The following is a 13,561-nucleotide window of genomic DNA, read 5'->3' as shown; positions in this document are numbered from 1 at the left end:
GTATTTCGAAAACAAGATACGTTTTAACTTTTGAATAAGTAGTATACATGTATGTGTTTATACATGTAAATGGTTTGTAGATCTAGTTTCGTTTTCAGTTCCAGCGTATACAGTATTAAATGCAATGGTAAACAAATAGGATGTTATAACAATAATGGGTTCAAGAAAAGGGAAAATTAAAAAAGTAAGTCCATTATAGAAGTGGTAAGTTTAAAATCTAAACTGAAATTCTTAAAAACATAGTGTAAACTGTTAATTAATCTCACTACTTGATTTAGTGAACATTTTGATTTTTATAAAACATTTACATATAAAAACTCGTCACTGTAACTGATGCATTAAATAGTGTCCATGTCCTATATTTGGAAAGTCGTAAAATGGTACTGGGGGCAAAAGAGTAAGAATGTGCTTGCTTCATTAGACCTAACCTCGGACAATTTTAAAGATTATCGTATGCATTTCGATTCATATGAATTTCACAGACTTCACATAACGATAATGAACATTTCTTTGCTTCCCTGTAATGCGAAGAACCACCAGACAATATATCAATTTCATTATAAATGGGTCATTATCACAGACGTTTTGGTTCATGAGAAAATGTACATTAAATAATTAAAAAGTCTTCCACGCATCTTATATTTTTTCAAAACTGCAACTTTTATTGAACACATTTAAGATAAAAATAAATGTAAGATACAATTAATATGTAAAATAAATTGTTCATCTAAGGTTATAAAATTCTATCGTTACATTTTACAAATGCGCCTTTAACTTTAAATATTTATCAAACATGGTTATATCAAGGCAAAGGTCACTATATCAAATATTAAGGTAAAAATCACTATATCAAAACAAAAGCCACTTGGAAGTTTTTGTAATACAATTTAGTTTTCCAGCTGTCGTAATGAGTTTATACACGAATCTATCATTTCATCAATGTCCTGTTCACTAGGACATCTATTCTGTAGCTTGGCAACAGCTTCTCGTATTTTCTTTGACTCGTCATGAGATTCGTCTTTGTGAAGCTCTATCGAATTGTAAACTAGAAAACCTATATCAATGGGAAGAAAGACGGCACTTACGACTCCACCAGCAATATGAAGCCCCTTAGCTGCGTTTCCAAGTGTACGGAATACAGGAACGACAGCTGATGTTACATCAGATGCAATGTCGACGGCTCTGCCAAGTCTAATTGCGTTCAAAACAGTACTCGCAACCATTTGCCAGCCAAATCCTGAAAGGGTTCGTCCTGTGCCCAGCATTAAATTGCCCCAAAATGAGCACCAGACCGGAAAGTTTATGTCAATATTTCCAACATTCTCGAGCTGGGTTGATACCCTATTGCATTTCATCAGTATTTCGTTAAAAGCTGTATTGCACTTATCAAGTTCAGCTTTTGCCTTTGTTCTAGCTTTGCTTGATTTTACAGCGTCAGCTATAGAAGCACCACCGGTTACTATCCCACCTGCGCCTCCAATAATTCCACCTGAAAAAGAAAAAAAATCTTCAAACAAAAAAAATCACTTGTAGTAATCGATAACTGAATTTCAGCTAACTCGAGTCAGTTATATCAAAATATGACATGAACATATGATATAATGTATCATAAAGACAAATCGTGTTAAGATGTTTATCTATTTGAAGAAGACAGATTTATCAATTTGAAATGTATCTAAAGCGCACAGCGGTTGAAAAAAGCCTGATAGTACCTTTACTCATAAAACAAACACTTAAGGCATTATGTGTTTATTTGTTTAAAGGTTAACCCGTTCATATTTAAAGATATATTTTAATTAACTTTGATATTTGAAAATACTGATGAATGCCAAACTGTCACTCAATGTGAAATAATCATCGTTTTGCTCCACACAGACACTATAGGTAAACAGGGTATGAATATATTAGACATATTCAGTGCGACATGCATTCGATAACATGAAATTTACTATTAATTTCTGGTGAAAACAAAATACATTTCGTTAAAACTTTTACACAGACACCAAGAGGCGCTCCTAAAGTAACATTATTTCCTTTTTACAGCATTGAAATATAGTTCAGTTACACTGTGTTTGTTGCGTTGTTTTTTATTTATTTTATTTTTTTTGTTGTGTGTGTGTGTTTTTTTTTTTTTTTTTTTTTTTTTTTTTTTGCAATAAGACGTGAGTATCTAAGTGTTACTAAAACTGATTACCTGCTATACAGAGGCCAAGAGACGCTCCAAATGTGACAAAAGAAAGTCCAAAGCCTACAACAAATAACACTCCCCCTACCACACATCCTGACTGTCCAGATACTTTAGAAATCTTTATATCTGGAAATATATCGTAGGTGACATTATATGCACTTTGTTATTTTGTAAATAAGTGAGTTGTAAACAATTATTTCACATATTTTTAAAACTAAACTAAGATCTCACCTATTATATTACCTAAAATATTCTAGTAAAATAAAGGTACTAAGCGACAGATGATAATACCATTTACAAGGTGCACATTAATTGAGGAGAATTGAAAATACAACGTTTCTTATATCCATGGGAACAGCCTACTTAGGTTTGAATCTTCAACACTAAAAGTCATGATCCCGAAGAAACAGAAACATTTTTCTCAATTCTTTGTCTTTAATATCTTTTTGATGATCAAAAAGTTCTATATCAGTATCGAGGATATCATGCTTACCGCTGTACTACAGAAGCCATTCAAATTATACAGAAATAAATTGAAGATATTTACCTCTGTATGCAGCATCTAGTTCGTCAGCATATCCCAAAAGTGGTGTTGTAAACAGTAACATGGTAGTAAGAAAAAAATGCTTCAGTTCAACACGCATTTCCTCCAGATCTCGAATACAATTCCTATTTGCTGCCATAGCTGTAAACTCCCGTATCAGTGACGTTGGCTCAGCTTAAATAAAAAAAGAAATGTAACATCATTTTAATACTAAACAATATTAACTTTTAAATCACATTTTTATTTTTTAAATATTTATATAGATTAATTCTAAACTGTTTATTATAAAAAAATAACAAACCCCCAGAAATAACTTATAGACAGGCGTCGTGGTGAGTAATAAATGGAATTAGAATCTTTATAGCATTTTATATAACTTAATTTTTTTTGCATAAAATTTCCATAGTAACTATTTTTAGATTGGTTTTCCAGATTCACTGCACAGCTGTGACCTCAATGCATGAAAATAACACGCGATATAAGTGGGAATTTCTAACAGATATGTAAGTGATGTTTATATACATCAACGCGATTGACCTTTTTACTTAATTTAATATATTTTATATACATTTGGATAATATTTACGTTGCGCAAATTATTTTGAGCAAATTTGCATAAATTATAACTCTTTGAGTATAAAGAGAAAATGATAAGCCATTTTTGTGCTTAACCGTCAGGTTTGAACCGAGCTGCTAGGGTCCGATTCCCGAACGGTGCAAGTTACTTCATTTTGACTTATCATGAAATCTTTCTACGGTCATTCGAACTGTACATCTGCTCTGGCATGTATACAAAATGTTATCAGGTCGTCTTGTAACGGACATCGTCTAGTGGACCTCTATCAATTTTGTCCGAATTTGGCCTCTCGTATCAAAATTGTCCCAACCCCAGGGTTATAGGTTTCACTAATATGCATATAGTAAAAACTTTAAAATCTTCTCCTCTGAAATTACAAAGGTTAGAGGTGAGATATTTCGCATGAAACATTGTGTTCTTGACTTCTACCAAGTTTGTTCAAATTATGGCACTGCGGTCAAAATTGGCCACGTCCCGGGGGCATAGATTTTCATTACAAACATTATTATAGTAAAAGTGCGGGGCTGAAAGTTGTTATGAAATTACCTAAATATTGGCCTACTGACCTACCTTCTTGTTCTTAATGTACAGCTATGACATTTAGACCATGTATATAGTATAATTAAAAATATATATTTGGATGAAGTATGGTCTAGTGACCATCATCGTTCAAATCTTCATAACAAACACTAACTTTCAATACTTTTACACAAATAACAGACTGTCCTCAGGTGAGCGCCTTGGGACCAATTCTTCATCACATTTAACTCGTTTAATAAGTACTTATCCGCTATTTATAAGATCCCTTGGCTCTTCATTATTCTGTAAAATGTGTTTTGCACAACTACTTTACGTATGTTTTGAGAGGCGTGTCTTTTTTATGTTTTCATGTTGAATTCTGCTGGGGGCGTTGATGGAAGCTTGAAATTTCCATCACTGTCCACGAACAGGTTCAACAGATTCTATTTTGCCTTTTTTGCCGGTTTTTACAAATTCTGTTTTTCTTTATTTTTGGTATATTTATTACACTTAATCGGCACACACACACATACGTAGAAAAATATATATTACCAGGTAAGGTAGTGAAAAGGCACAATCAATAAGAAAAATGAAGTATGGGGACTTCCCGTACAGTATCATTTCCTACTATTTTAAGAGCAAAATTTCCGTTACTAATTTTAGAAAACGGAATTTCCAAATGGATTTCCAAGCAGGTAAAATGAAAGCAGCAGGTGTTACCAATCTAATTACTAATCAATATGTACATGAATACATTTTGCAATTTTGATATCGCCTTATATTGTGAAGATTCTCTCCGAAAGTAAACATCTACTCAGTCTCAGGTAATTATGGTGGCTGATTTCTTCCATTACGTGTCTTCGCCCCTTAAAAGTCGAATGCAAAGACACAATAATATGTAAAAGAAAGAGCATCGAAACACGAGGCTATCTGATTTGTACGAGGGGGCGTAGCCCCCGAGTATTAATCAGATTGCCGAGTGTTTTGATGTTCTTTCTCTTTTGTATCATAGTCAAACATAAAAACACGTTCCCTGTTGTCACAATATGAAACCCAAGAAAAAAGTAACCAATGAACGAGCATCTGAATATGATATTTCTATCGCTTTCCCTTTCTCTGCCGTCACAATAAGTAAACCCCAGCAAAAATGAGCCAATCAATGGGCATGCTCTGGAGTGCGGGTAACTAATACCTGCACTCCAGTTAACGCACTGTGCATGTATATAAGTAATAGAAAGAGCACCGAAACACGAGGCTATCTAAATTGTACGAGGGGGCGTAGCCCCCGAGTATAAATCAGATTGCCGAGTGTTTTGGTGTTCTTTCTCTTTTGTATCATAGTCAAACATAAAACACGTTCCTTGTTGTCACATTATGAAACCACAGAAAAACGTAACCAATGAACGAGCATCTGAATATCATATTTCTGTCGCGTTTCCTTTCTCTGCCGTCACAATAAGTAAACCCCAGCAAAAATGAACCAATCAATGGGCGTGCTCAGGAGTGCGGGAAACTAATACCTGCACTGTGCATGTATATGTATACGATTTAACTCTGACACATTTTCAACAGAAAGGTCCCCAAACTATGATACAAGTATACTTATACGATTTAACTCTGACACATTTTCAACAGAAAGGTCCCCAAACTGTGATACAAGCTCACTTATCGTGTTTTCGCCTTCGACTTTTGTGGGCGCCGAGACAAAGAAACGATATATTTTAGGCGGAATAACGATTTTTTTTTTCTTCTGCCGGCGGGTAGAAATCTTCGCATTGGCGCCCTATAGTTGTCATGTCGTTGCGTCTTCGCCTCAAAATGCGAAAGGCGAAGACAAAAAATTTGGAAATTTATCGTGTCTTCGCTTTCGACTTTTGAGGGTCGAAACCACAAAGACACGAAATGGCAGAAATCAGCCATCATAGGTAATAAAATGATTATGTAAAGAGTGGGCTGGTATGTACACGATGGAGGTGGAAGCGTATAAAACGAAATAATAAAAAAGCTGCAAGTCACAGATCTGTGCAACAGTTCTTATTTTTTATTCAGACATTTATAATAAATGTACCCCATTTGTACTAGCTGCTGATTAGGATCAACTGTAGCCCGACATCTTAACTTTCCATGTTCTTATAATGGCAACATATCTTTTGATAACTTGTCATACAAGACAATGTTACAAAACTTTTGAAATATGCTACAAAGTAACGGCTACATATAGGGATCAATTCTCCTTCGTGAGTCCGTCCGTCACAAAACTTGTCTGGACTACTCTTCCTAAACTATTGATTCAATTCCATCCAAATTTTACAAGAATTATTGGTACCAAGTTTAATAGTGCATATCATTTATAATTTATGTCAGAGTTACGACCCTTTAATGAATTTTATTTTTTAAGTTTGTCTGGAGTACTTCCTAAATACCAGTGATTCAAATTGAATGAAACTTTACAGAAATGATCGGTAGCTCAAGTACTTGTGCCTATTACACAGGTTTTCCGGTTGAATGAAGAAAAATGTGTTTTGGCCTGTCAGTGACTTTTTAGACTTCTGCTCCAATCAACAAAGAAACCGCAACAATTGACCAAACTGGTCAATCACAACTCAATATTAATAAATTATCAAGCTATGAGCTACAAAATTTTCTGTATTTGAATGTGCATGCTTTTAACAGTCGTATATATATCACTATGTTTGATAACGATGCCTGCAATGTACATGTATATGTAACTCAACACCCTGCATTACCCTTAAATGTAATCTTTATTTTTACTTCTGACATTCCATCGATTCAATACACGTATATCAACATATGTGTACGAAACAAAATGCATGTTTGTGTATTTATTGAATTTAAGCCCGATAGGCATTCTGTACATCGGTATAAGTAATTTAAAATTGAAATTTGATCACACATTTGAAAATGACGATCAAGCTCCCAAGAAAAAAAACAAGCAGCAAATTGAAAAAAAATGCAGAAAGGGACCAAGGTTATACTACCCAACGAACTAGAAAAAGGAAGACAAAGATATGAACAAATTCACAGAGTTTGCACAAAAAATTGTCAACTATCGACGGCACCTCATCTTAGCAAAGTACGGTAAGTTGTCCATTGACCATAATTGATGATAATGAGGCGCCTTCCTATTAAATGAATACCGAACAATTTCGTAAGTCATTTGTCTATTCTGTATCTTGTATTTGAAATGGCCTTCATTTTAAAACCTTATACTTGAATTGCTATGTTATCATGCACCGGTTAGGATCTCCATATAACAAATTGAAAGCATTATCTTTAAATTCTCAAGTATGTTAAAACTATGCATTTCAATAGTTTGAATATGTTAAATTTATATTGTTCTCTGTTGAAGGCCTCGTGGAAGATCGATGATATTTTTTCAAATGATTTCCCTTGTTAAATAAAGTCTTTATTATTATTATTATTATCATTATTATTTATTATTATTATTATTATTATTATTATTATTATTATTAATTTCAAGACACCGGACCTTGTAATTTCACTAAGGTAGATTGTGTAAATGTCCTTATATATGTCTCTGAAAATTAAAATTAACTTGGACGAAACCGGAATGTACTCAAGGAAAAGTTTCTGAAATAATACAGAGACGTTACAAGTCCAGTAATTGCATGATTTTTCTTAATTGGCGCACTGAAAAATGAATTTCATAGTTTACATGTAAAATCTGAGAGACGTTGAGAGAAAATCTGTGTTTGAAATATTTAATATTTTACAACCACTGTTGCCTTTCAACGAAGCTTTATATGGCTATATGGGGTATGTCATCGATTTGATATGGCCTTTTTTATTTTATTTATTTTAAATATATATATAGTTTGATAAAAAAGAAACCAATAATTATTTCTTTTGGACCATCTCTTTGTAACACAGCAAACATAGACAAATGCTGAAAATGCATTGGTTATAGAAATTATAATAGCCATAGACAAATGCTGAAAGTGTATTGGTTATAGAATAATAAAAGCCATAGACAATTGCTGAAAATGCATTGGTTATAGAAATTATAATAGCCATAGACAAATGCTGAAAGTGTATTGGTTATAGAATAATAAAAGCCATAGACAATTGCTGAAAATGCATTGGTTATAGAAATTATAATAGCCATAAACAAATGCTGAAAGTGTATTGGTTATAGAATAATAAAAGCCATAGACAATTGCTGAAAATGCATTGGTTATAGAAATAATAATAGCCATAGACAAATGCTGAAAATGTATTGGTTATAGAATAATAATAGCTTTTTTAGTAACATGTCTTGTATTTCGATACAAGATAATATGTAAAGTACTACAATGTAGATACATCTTACATATTTATTAAAGTGACGTTATTATCAGTTTTCTGCTGTCATATTGAGCCGAACAAGCTATATGTTTTAAAAGAGTGGCTATTATATTGGTGATTGACCAATATTTGATGATAAAAAAGTTTAGCATTAAATAAAAAAACTTCCTAGAAATATAATACTATCCCACTGTTTTCATCAATACATCCCATAGGATTTTTATACGGATTTTTCATGAGCCACGTGGATAAGTTGGTAATAGGTTCTAAATTTTAAGTAAAATTAAAAAAAGTTAAGATTGATTTAACTTTTACCTGTACACTCGCCATTTACACTTGGATGGGCATAATGTCACAATTTTTACTTTTTCTACAACAAATTTTCCTTGCTTAAAGTTATAAATACGACAATTATATTTCTTTATGTGTACACGAATGTTAATTGTTCATTATAGTTATTATTATTATTATTTCATAATGGTTAAAACTTTTAAAATTGATATAATAAATATATACACTTGTAAATTAACTTTTTTCATTTTTTTGAATATGAAAAATGTTTAAACTATTGAATTGACCGTGGAAATAATTTTTAGTACTTTGAAACTTTAGAATATATAGTTTCGTTTTCGATTCTTGCGTTTTATACTTCCTGTTTCTAAATCGGAAATTGAAACATTATCGTTATTAGAATAGTGTATATTTATTAGAAAACACTTAAAGAAGCTCCGGTTGTGCAGAATAAAATTGTTGTTAAAGTAAAGATTTCAAGAAATGGATTGATGGAAGGATTTGTTCCAAGTCTATTATGGAAAAAGTAAGTAAAATTGATAAAATCTTCTTTAAAATAAATCTGATACTGGTTAATGAATTAATTAATGTTTGATATGTTGGTTAGGCCATTTAAAGATTTTTTTCCATTTTATTTTAATTGAAATACCCGACATGAACATCAGCTTGCTTTGTTTATGAAACTCCACTGATATTATTGTCTTCTCTTCAGATATGACAGAAAATAAACCAATACACAAAACGGTAACAAAAAGCAATACATTAGTCGTTGTTGCTATTGATTTTGGGACAACTTATAGTGGATATGCATTTTCGTTCCTGGATAAACCGGATAAAATTGAAACAAATGAAGCCTGGATAGCCGGATCGGCACAGCTAATGTCACTCAAATGTCCAACAGCAGTGTTGCTAACACCAGAGAAGGAGTTTCATTCATTTGGCTTTGAAGCTGAGGACAAATTTGCTGATTTGGCAGAAGATGACGAACACCATGACTGGTATCTTTTTAGACGGTTCAAAATGAGTCTCTATTCTACAGGAAAGGTAATGAAATATATGTAGAAAATGATGGATTTACTACAACGAATAAGAACAAATTTTTCCTTCCTTTAGATTTTATTTTCATTTGTTGAGCAAATAATATTCATTTGAGTTTTACAATTAGCTACTAATTTAAAGTTGAAATCGCTGACAACGAGTCATTTGCCCTGCACCAATAGATAGTGGATTGGAGGCCATCCAGCTTTTGAAAGGAGCCTTTCGGCAGGTCGATGGTTATGTTAAAATGACAAATTGTGTCTATAATTTAGGACAGGGTTAACTTAGATCATCCAAGAAAATTGTCAAGATAATGGTCATGTGTCGGCGTTACTATACTAAGTCTAAAGTACTTTATATAAATAAGGTGTTTTGTGAAGACTATCTCATTATAAGAGAAGTATTATATAAATATTGATCATTGTTTTAAGTTTAAATTAAATAAAATACATTTTACTCGTTTTATAGGATTTACAAATAAACACAACGATAGAAGATATAGCAGGAAAAAGTGCTCCAGCGATAGACATTATTTCACATTCAATTCGCTTTTTGAAAAAGCACGCTTTAGAAACGTTAAATCTGAGAACAATTGGAATAAGGGAGAGTGAAATACAATATGTAATGACAGTACCAGCAATATGGAATGAACGTGCGAAACAGTTCATGAGAAGAGCCGCAAATAAGGTTTAGTTTAGTTTATACATAATTTATTTTAGTTCGATTGTGTAGAAAGCTGTAAGCTTATAGACACACTTTCGAATCCATTCCTGGAACCAACCAGTACTGAGCAATGATTGTAAAGTTTCTTACTCAAGGGAACTACGGTTTGCCCCTGACGGGTTTGAACTTACACAGCTAGCGATCGTTAGGTTACTAGCCTTAGTTGATAAACACTTGGCCCTGCCGCCACTATAAACAAGGTTTATAGTTATCAAACCGAGTCTGCAATTCTTATGTAATTTTGTTGTGATTAATACTTCCGAGGGATCACTTTGTTTCCAGAATTTTGTTTAGAAGGCGGTGCTTAAATATTAATATATTTGGCATTTATGTGATTTATACTGGCTAAATACTATACTGATGCAACATTAATAAAGTCCAATACAAATACAATACCCTTTTGCATATTTTGACAACGATTTAATTTCGTAATAGCGTCAATATGTTGGGATATATAAATCAAATACTTACGTATTCATTGGGATATATCTTGCACATAGATATTTGCATATCTTTAACTGTAATTACGATTTCATTCAATATATAATATAAATTCCAAATTCAATATTCTATAATAAGTTTGGTATTTGTGTACATGTATGTTAATTTGCAATTACATTTGAATGTACTTTGAATGAGATTGTTATACGCTATATAACTTGTATTGCAATTTTTGTGATATTTACATTATCTTACAAACAGGCTGGCATTCCAAACAACTTCCTTACACTCGCTTTAGAACCTGAGGCAGCGTCTATATGGTGTCAAGTTGTAACTGAAGACACGCCCGCTGATGCTGAACTGTCTGCGAACTATATGGTTGTTGATTTAGGAGGTATAGTTCTTTCATGTATATCATCAGCATCATTACGAATAATCCTTATAATTATCTAATATGTATAAATCATGTTGGCATAATTTGAATGAAACATTTATCCGATAAATTACTTTATAAATGTACAGTTGTATATATACTGTGATAAAATACTTAACTACCATAATGGCTGCATTAAGATATATGGTGGCATATTTCTGCCATCAGATAACCATATAACTAACTAGTTAATTAAGGGATTAACTAGTTACGTAACTAGTTAACCTCTTATCTAACTAGTTAATTAAGAGGTTAACTAGATACGTAACTAGTTAACCTCTTAATATTAAGCTGGTAAAATAGTAAAGGGATGGCAGTTGTAGGCACTAACATGCATTTATTTCCCGTAATGATATTTTATTCATTGAAAAAAATAACTAGTTACGTCACTAGTTATCCACATAACTAATTAGTTAATTAAGAGGTTTACTAGTTACGTAACTTCTTTATTAACTAGTTAGTTATATGATTATCTGGTGGCAGAAATATGCCACCATAAAGATATGATTATGAAAGTTTTAATTCTATATTCTTATAATATATTAACGTATTGCTTTGACAAGTAATAGAAAGAGCATCGAAACACGAGGCTATCTGATTTGTACGAGGGGGGCGTAGCCCCCGAGTATAAATCAGATTGCCGAGTGTTTTGATGTTCTTTCTCTTTTGTATCATAGTCAAACATAAGAACACGTTCCCTGTTGTCACAATATGAAACCCGAGAAAAAGTAACCAATGAACGAGCATCAGATTATGATATTCCTGTCGCTTTCCCTTTCTCTTCCGTCACAATAAGTAAACCCCAGCAAAAATGAGCCAATCAATGGGCATGATCTGGAATGCGGGTAACAAATACCTACACTCCAGTTAACGCGCTGTGCATGTATATGTATACGATTTAACTCTGACACATTTTCAACAGAAAGGTCCCCAAACTATGATACAAAGTTAACTTAGTGTGTGCTTTTTTCATACGGTCCTTGCGGATATTACTATTCTGTGTTAATTTTTATTTAAAGGAGGAACAGCTGACATAACTGTTCATCAAAAGATGGATGACGGAAGTTTGAAAGAACTTCATAAGGCAAGTGGCGGAGCATGGGGTGGTAATGAAGTAGACAAAGCCTTTATAGAAATATTTAAAGAGATTATTGGCGAAAAGGCCATGGAAAAGTTCATACAAGAAGAAATGCCGAACTACTTTGATCTTCTAAGAGAATTTGAAACAAAAAAGCGCACAATAACAACGGATACTGCTGGGAAAATTGCGTTTAAAATCCCTGCTTGTCTAAGAGAATTTGCGGAGTCTGACGGTGAAAGTGTGAAACAAAAAATTGCCAATTCAAGATTTAAGAATATTGTCACGTGGACAGGGGATAAATTGAGGATTGAAAAGGCTACTGTTAAAAAGCTATTCGATGTTTCGATTAACAAATTGATTAACCATGTGAAAGAGTTATTTACTGAACCGAAGCTAGAAGATGTTGTCACAGTGATTCTAGTGGGCGGATTCGGAGAATGCGCCCTGGTGAAAGCAGCATTTAAAGAGTCTTTTCCTGATAAAAGGCTGATGATTCCACCTAGGGCCGGTTTAGCTGTTCTGAAAGGAGCTGTTAGATTTGGCCATTTTCCAAGAATGGTGTCAAGAAGAATATCACAATTTACAATCGGAAGGGAAGGCTGGCCAGTCTTTCAAACACATCATGATCCTGACAAACAAGTTGAAGTGGACGGAATTTTGAGATGCAAAAATGTGTTTCATAAAATGGTAAGCATTGATCAAGAAATCCCAATATTACATTCACACGTTGAAGAAACGGAACCTATTGGTGCAGAAGGAATGATATATTTATTTAGCTCAACGAAACAAGAAGTCAAGTACACAACGGACCCGGATTGCGAGGCGTTAGGGAGTCTTTTTTTCAAAGTCCCAGAATCTCCAAATAAAGAAGACAGAAAAGTTGCAATCTCGTACATGTTTGGTGAAACGGAAATACATGTACATGTGAGAAGTTTAAAATCGAATGAGGAATTTGAAGCTTGGTTTACCAGTTTTCCTGAAAGCGAGTAAATGGTAGGACAGAGTATCAGCTTTCTGCCCGCTTTAACAAGTCTTTATGTTGATAGACGTATAATAGACTACTACAGAGTTGCTTCCCTTATTTGTTTACAAAGTCCATTCTTGGGTCTTTGAATTCCAATAAAAATGTGTTTGCAAATAACATTTAAGTTTTAATTAAAATATCAAACGACCCGTGCTAGAAACCTACTTTATTTTATAGTATTAACTGTTTTGATCATCTAAAATCTGACGTCATTGAACATTACAGTGCACATGATTATGAAATTTTATAATCGATCACGTGGCACTCAAAATCTGACAAAATCCAATCGCAACTACTCGACTTTTTCCGTCAGTCTTCGGATAAGGATTATTATTATTAAGGTTATTATAGATAATAGCCGAGGCAGTTCCGAATGG

At 33.1% G+C, this 13,561-nt stretch overlaps 2 protein-coding genes across 3 annotated transcripts; one reads left to right on the top strand and one right to left on the bottom strand.

Annotated features, from left to right (window-relative positions):
* Positions 1-636: 636 nt before the first annotated feature.
* LOC132728966 (uncharacterized) lies at positions 637-4,374 on the bottom strand. Of its 2 annotated transcripts, none has more exons than XM_060714693.1 (4): positions 4,003-4,374; positions 2,736-2,906; positions 2,195-2,314; positions 637-1,489 (listed from the first exon to the last, which is right to left on the bottom strand). In XM_060714693.1, exons 1-4 carry the CDS (start codon positions 4,064-4,066, stop codon positions 888-890), a joined length of 957 nt encoding a protein of 318 aa, XP_060570676.1. In that variant the 5' UTR covers positions 4,067-4,374; the 3' UTR covers positions 637-887. The 2 variants fall into 2 exon arrangements, with proteins under 2 accessions (XP_060570676.1, XP_060570677.1); XM_060714694.1 differs by lacking the exon at positions 4,003-4,374 and adding an exon at positions 3,034-3,124.
* A 4,450-nt stretch (positions 4,375-8,824) lies between these two features.
* On the top strand, positions 8,825-13,242 carry LOC132728970 (heat shock 70 kDa protein 12B-like). The gene is made up of 5 exons (XM_060714698.1): positions 8,825-8,970; positions 9,157-9,488; positions 9,951-10,169; positions 10,908-11,040; positions 12,099-13,242. Exons 2-5 carry the CDS (start codon positions 9,159-9,161, stop codon positions 13,148-13,150), a joined length of 1,734 nt encoding a protein of 577 aa, XP_060570681.1. The 5' UTR covers positions 8,825-8,970; positions 9,157-9,158; the 3' UTR covers positions 13,151-13,242.
* The last annotated feature ends 319 nt before the right edge of the window (positions 13,243-13,561 follow it).

Source organism: Ruditapes philippinarum, unplaced genomic scaffold, assembly GCF_026571515.1.
Source record: "Ruditapes philippinarum isolate M1 unplaced genomic scaffold, ASM2657151v2 ctg3940_1_1_1_1, whole genome shotgun sequence".
In the NCBI taxonomy this organism is placed as follows: domain Eukaryota; kingdom Metazoa; phylum Mollusca; class Bivalvia; order Venerida; family Veneridae; genus Ruditapes; species Ruditapes philippinarum.
Note: the sequence above shows the minus strand (reverse complement) of the source record. Positions and strands in the feature narration are given on the sequence as shown.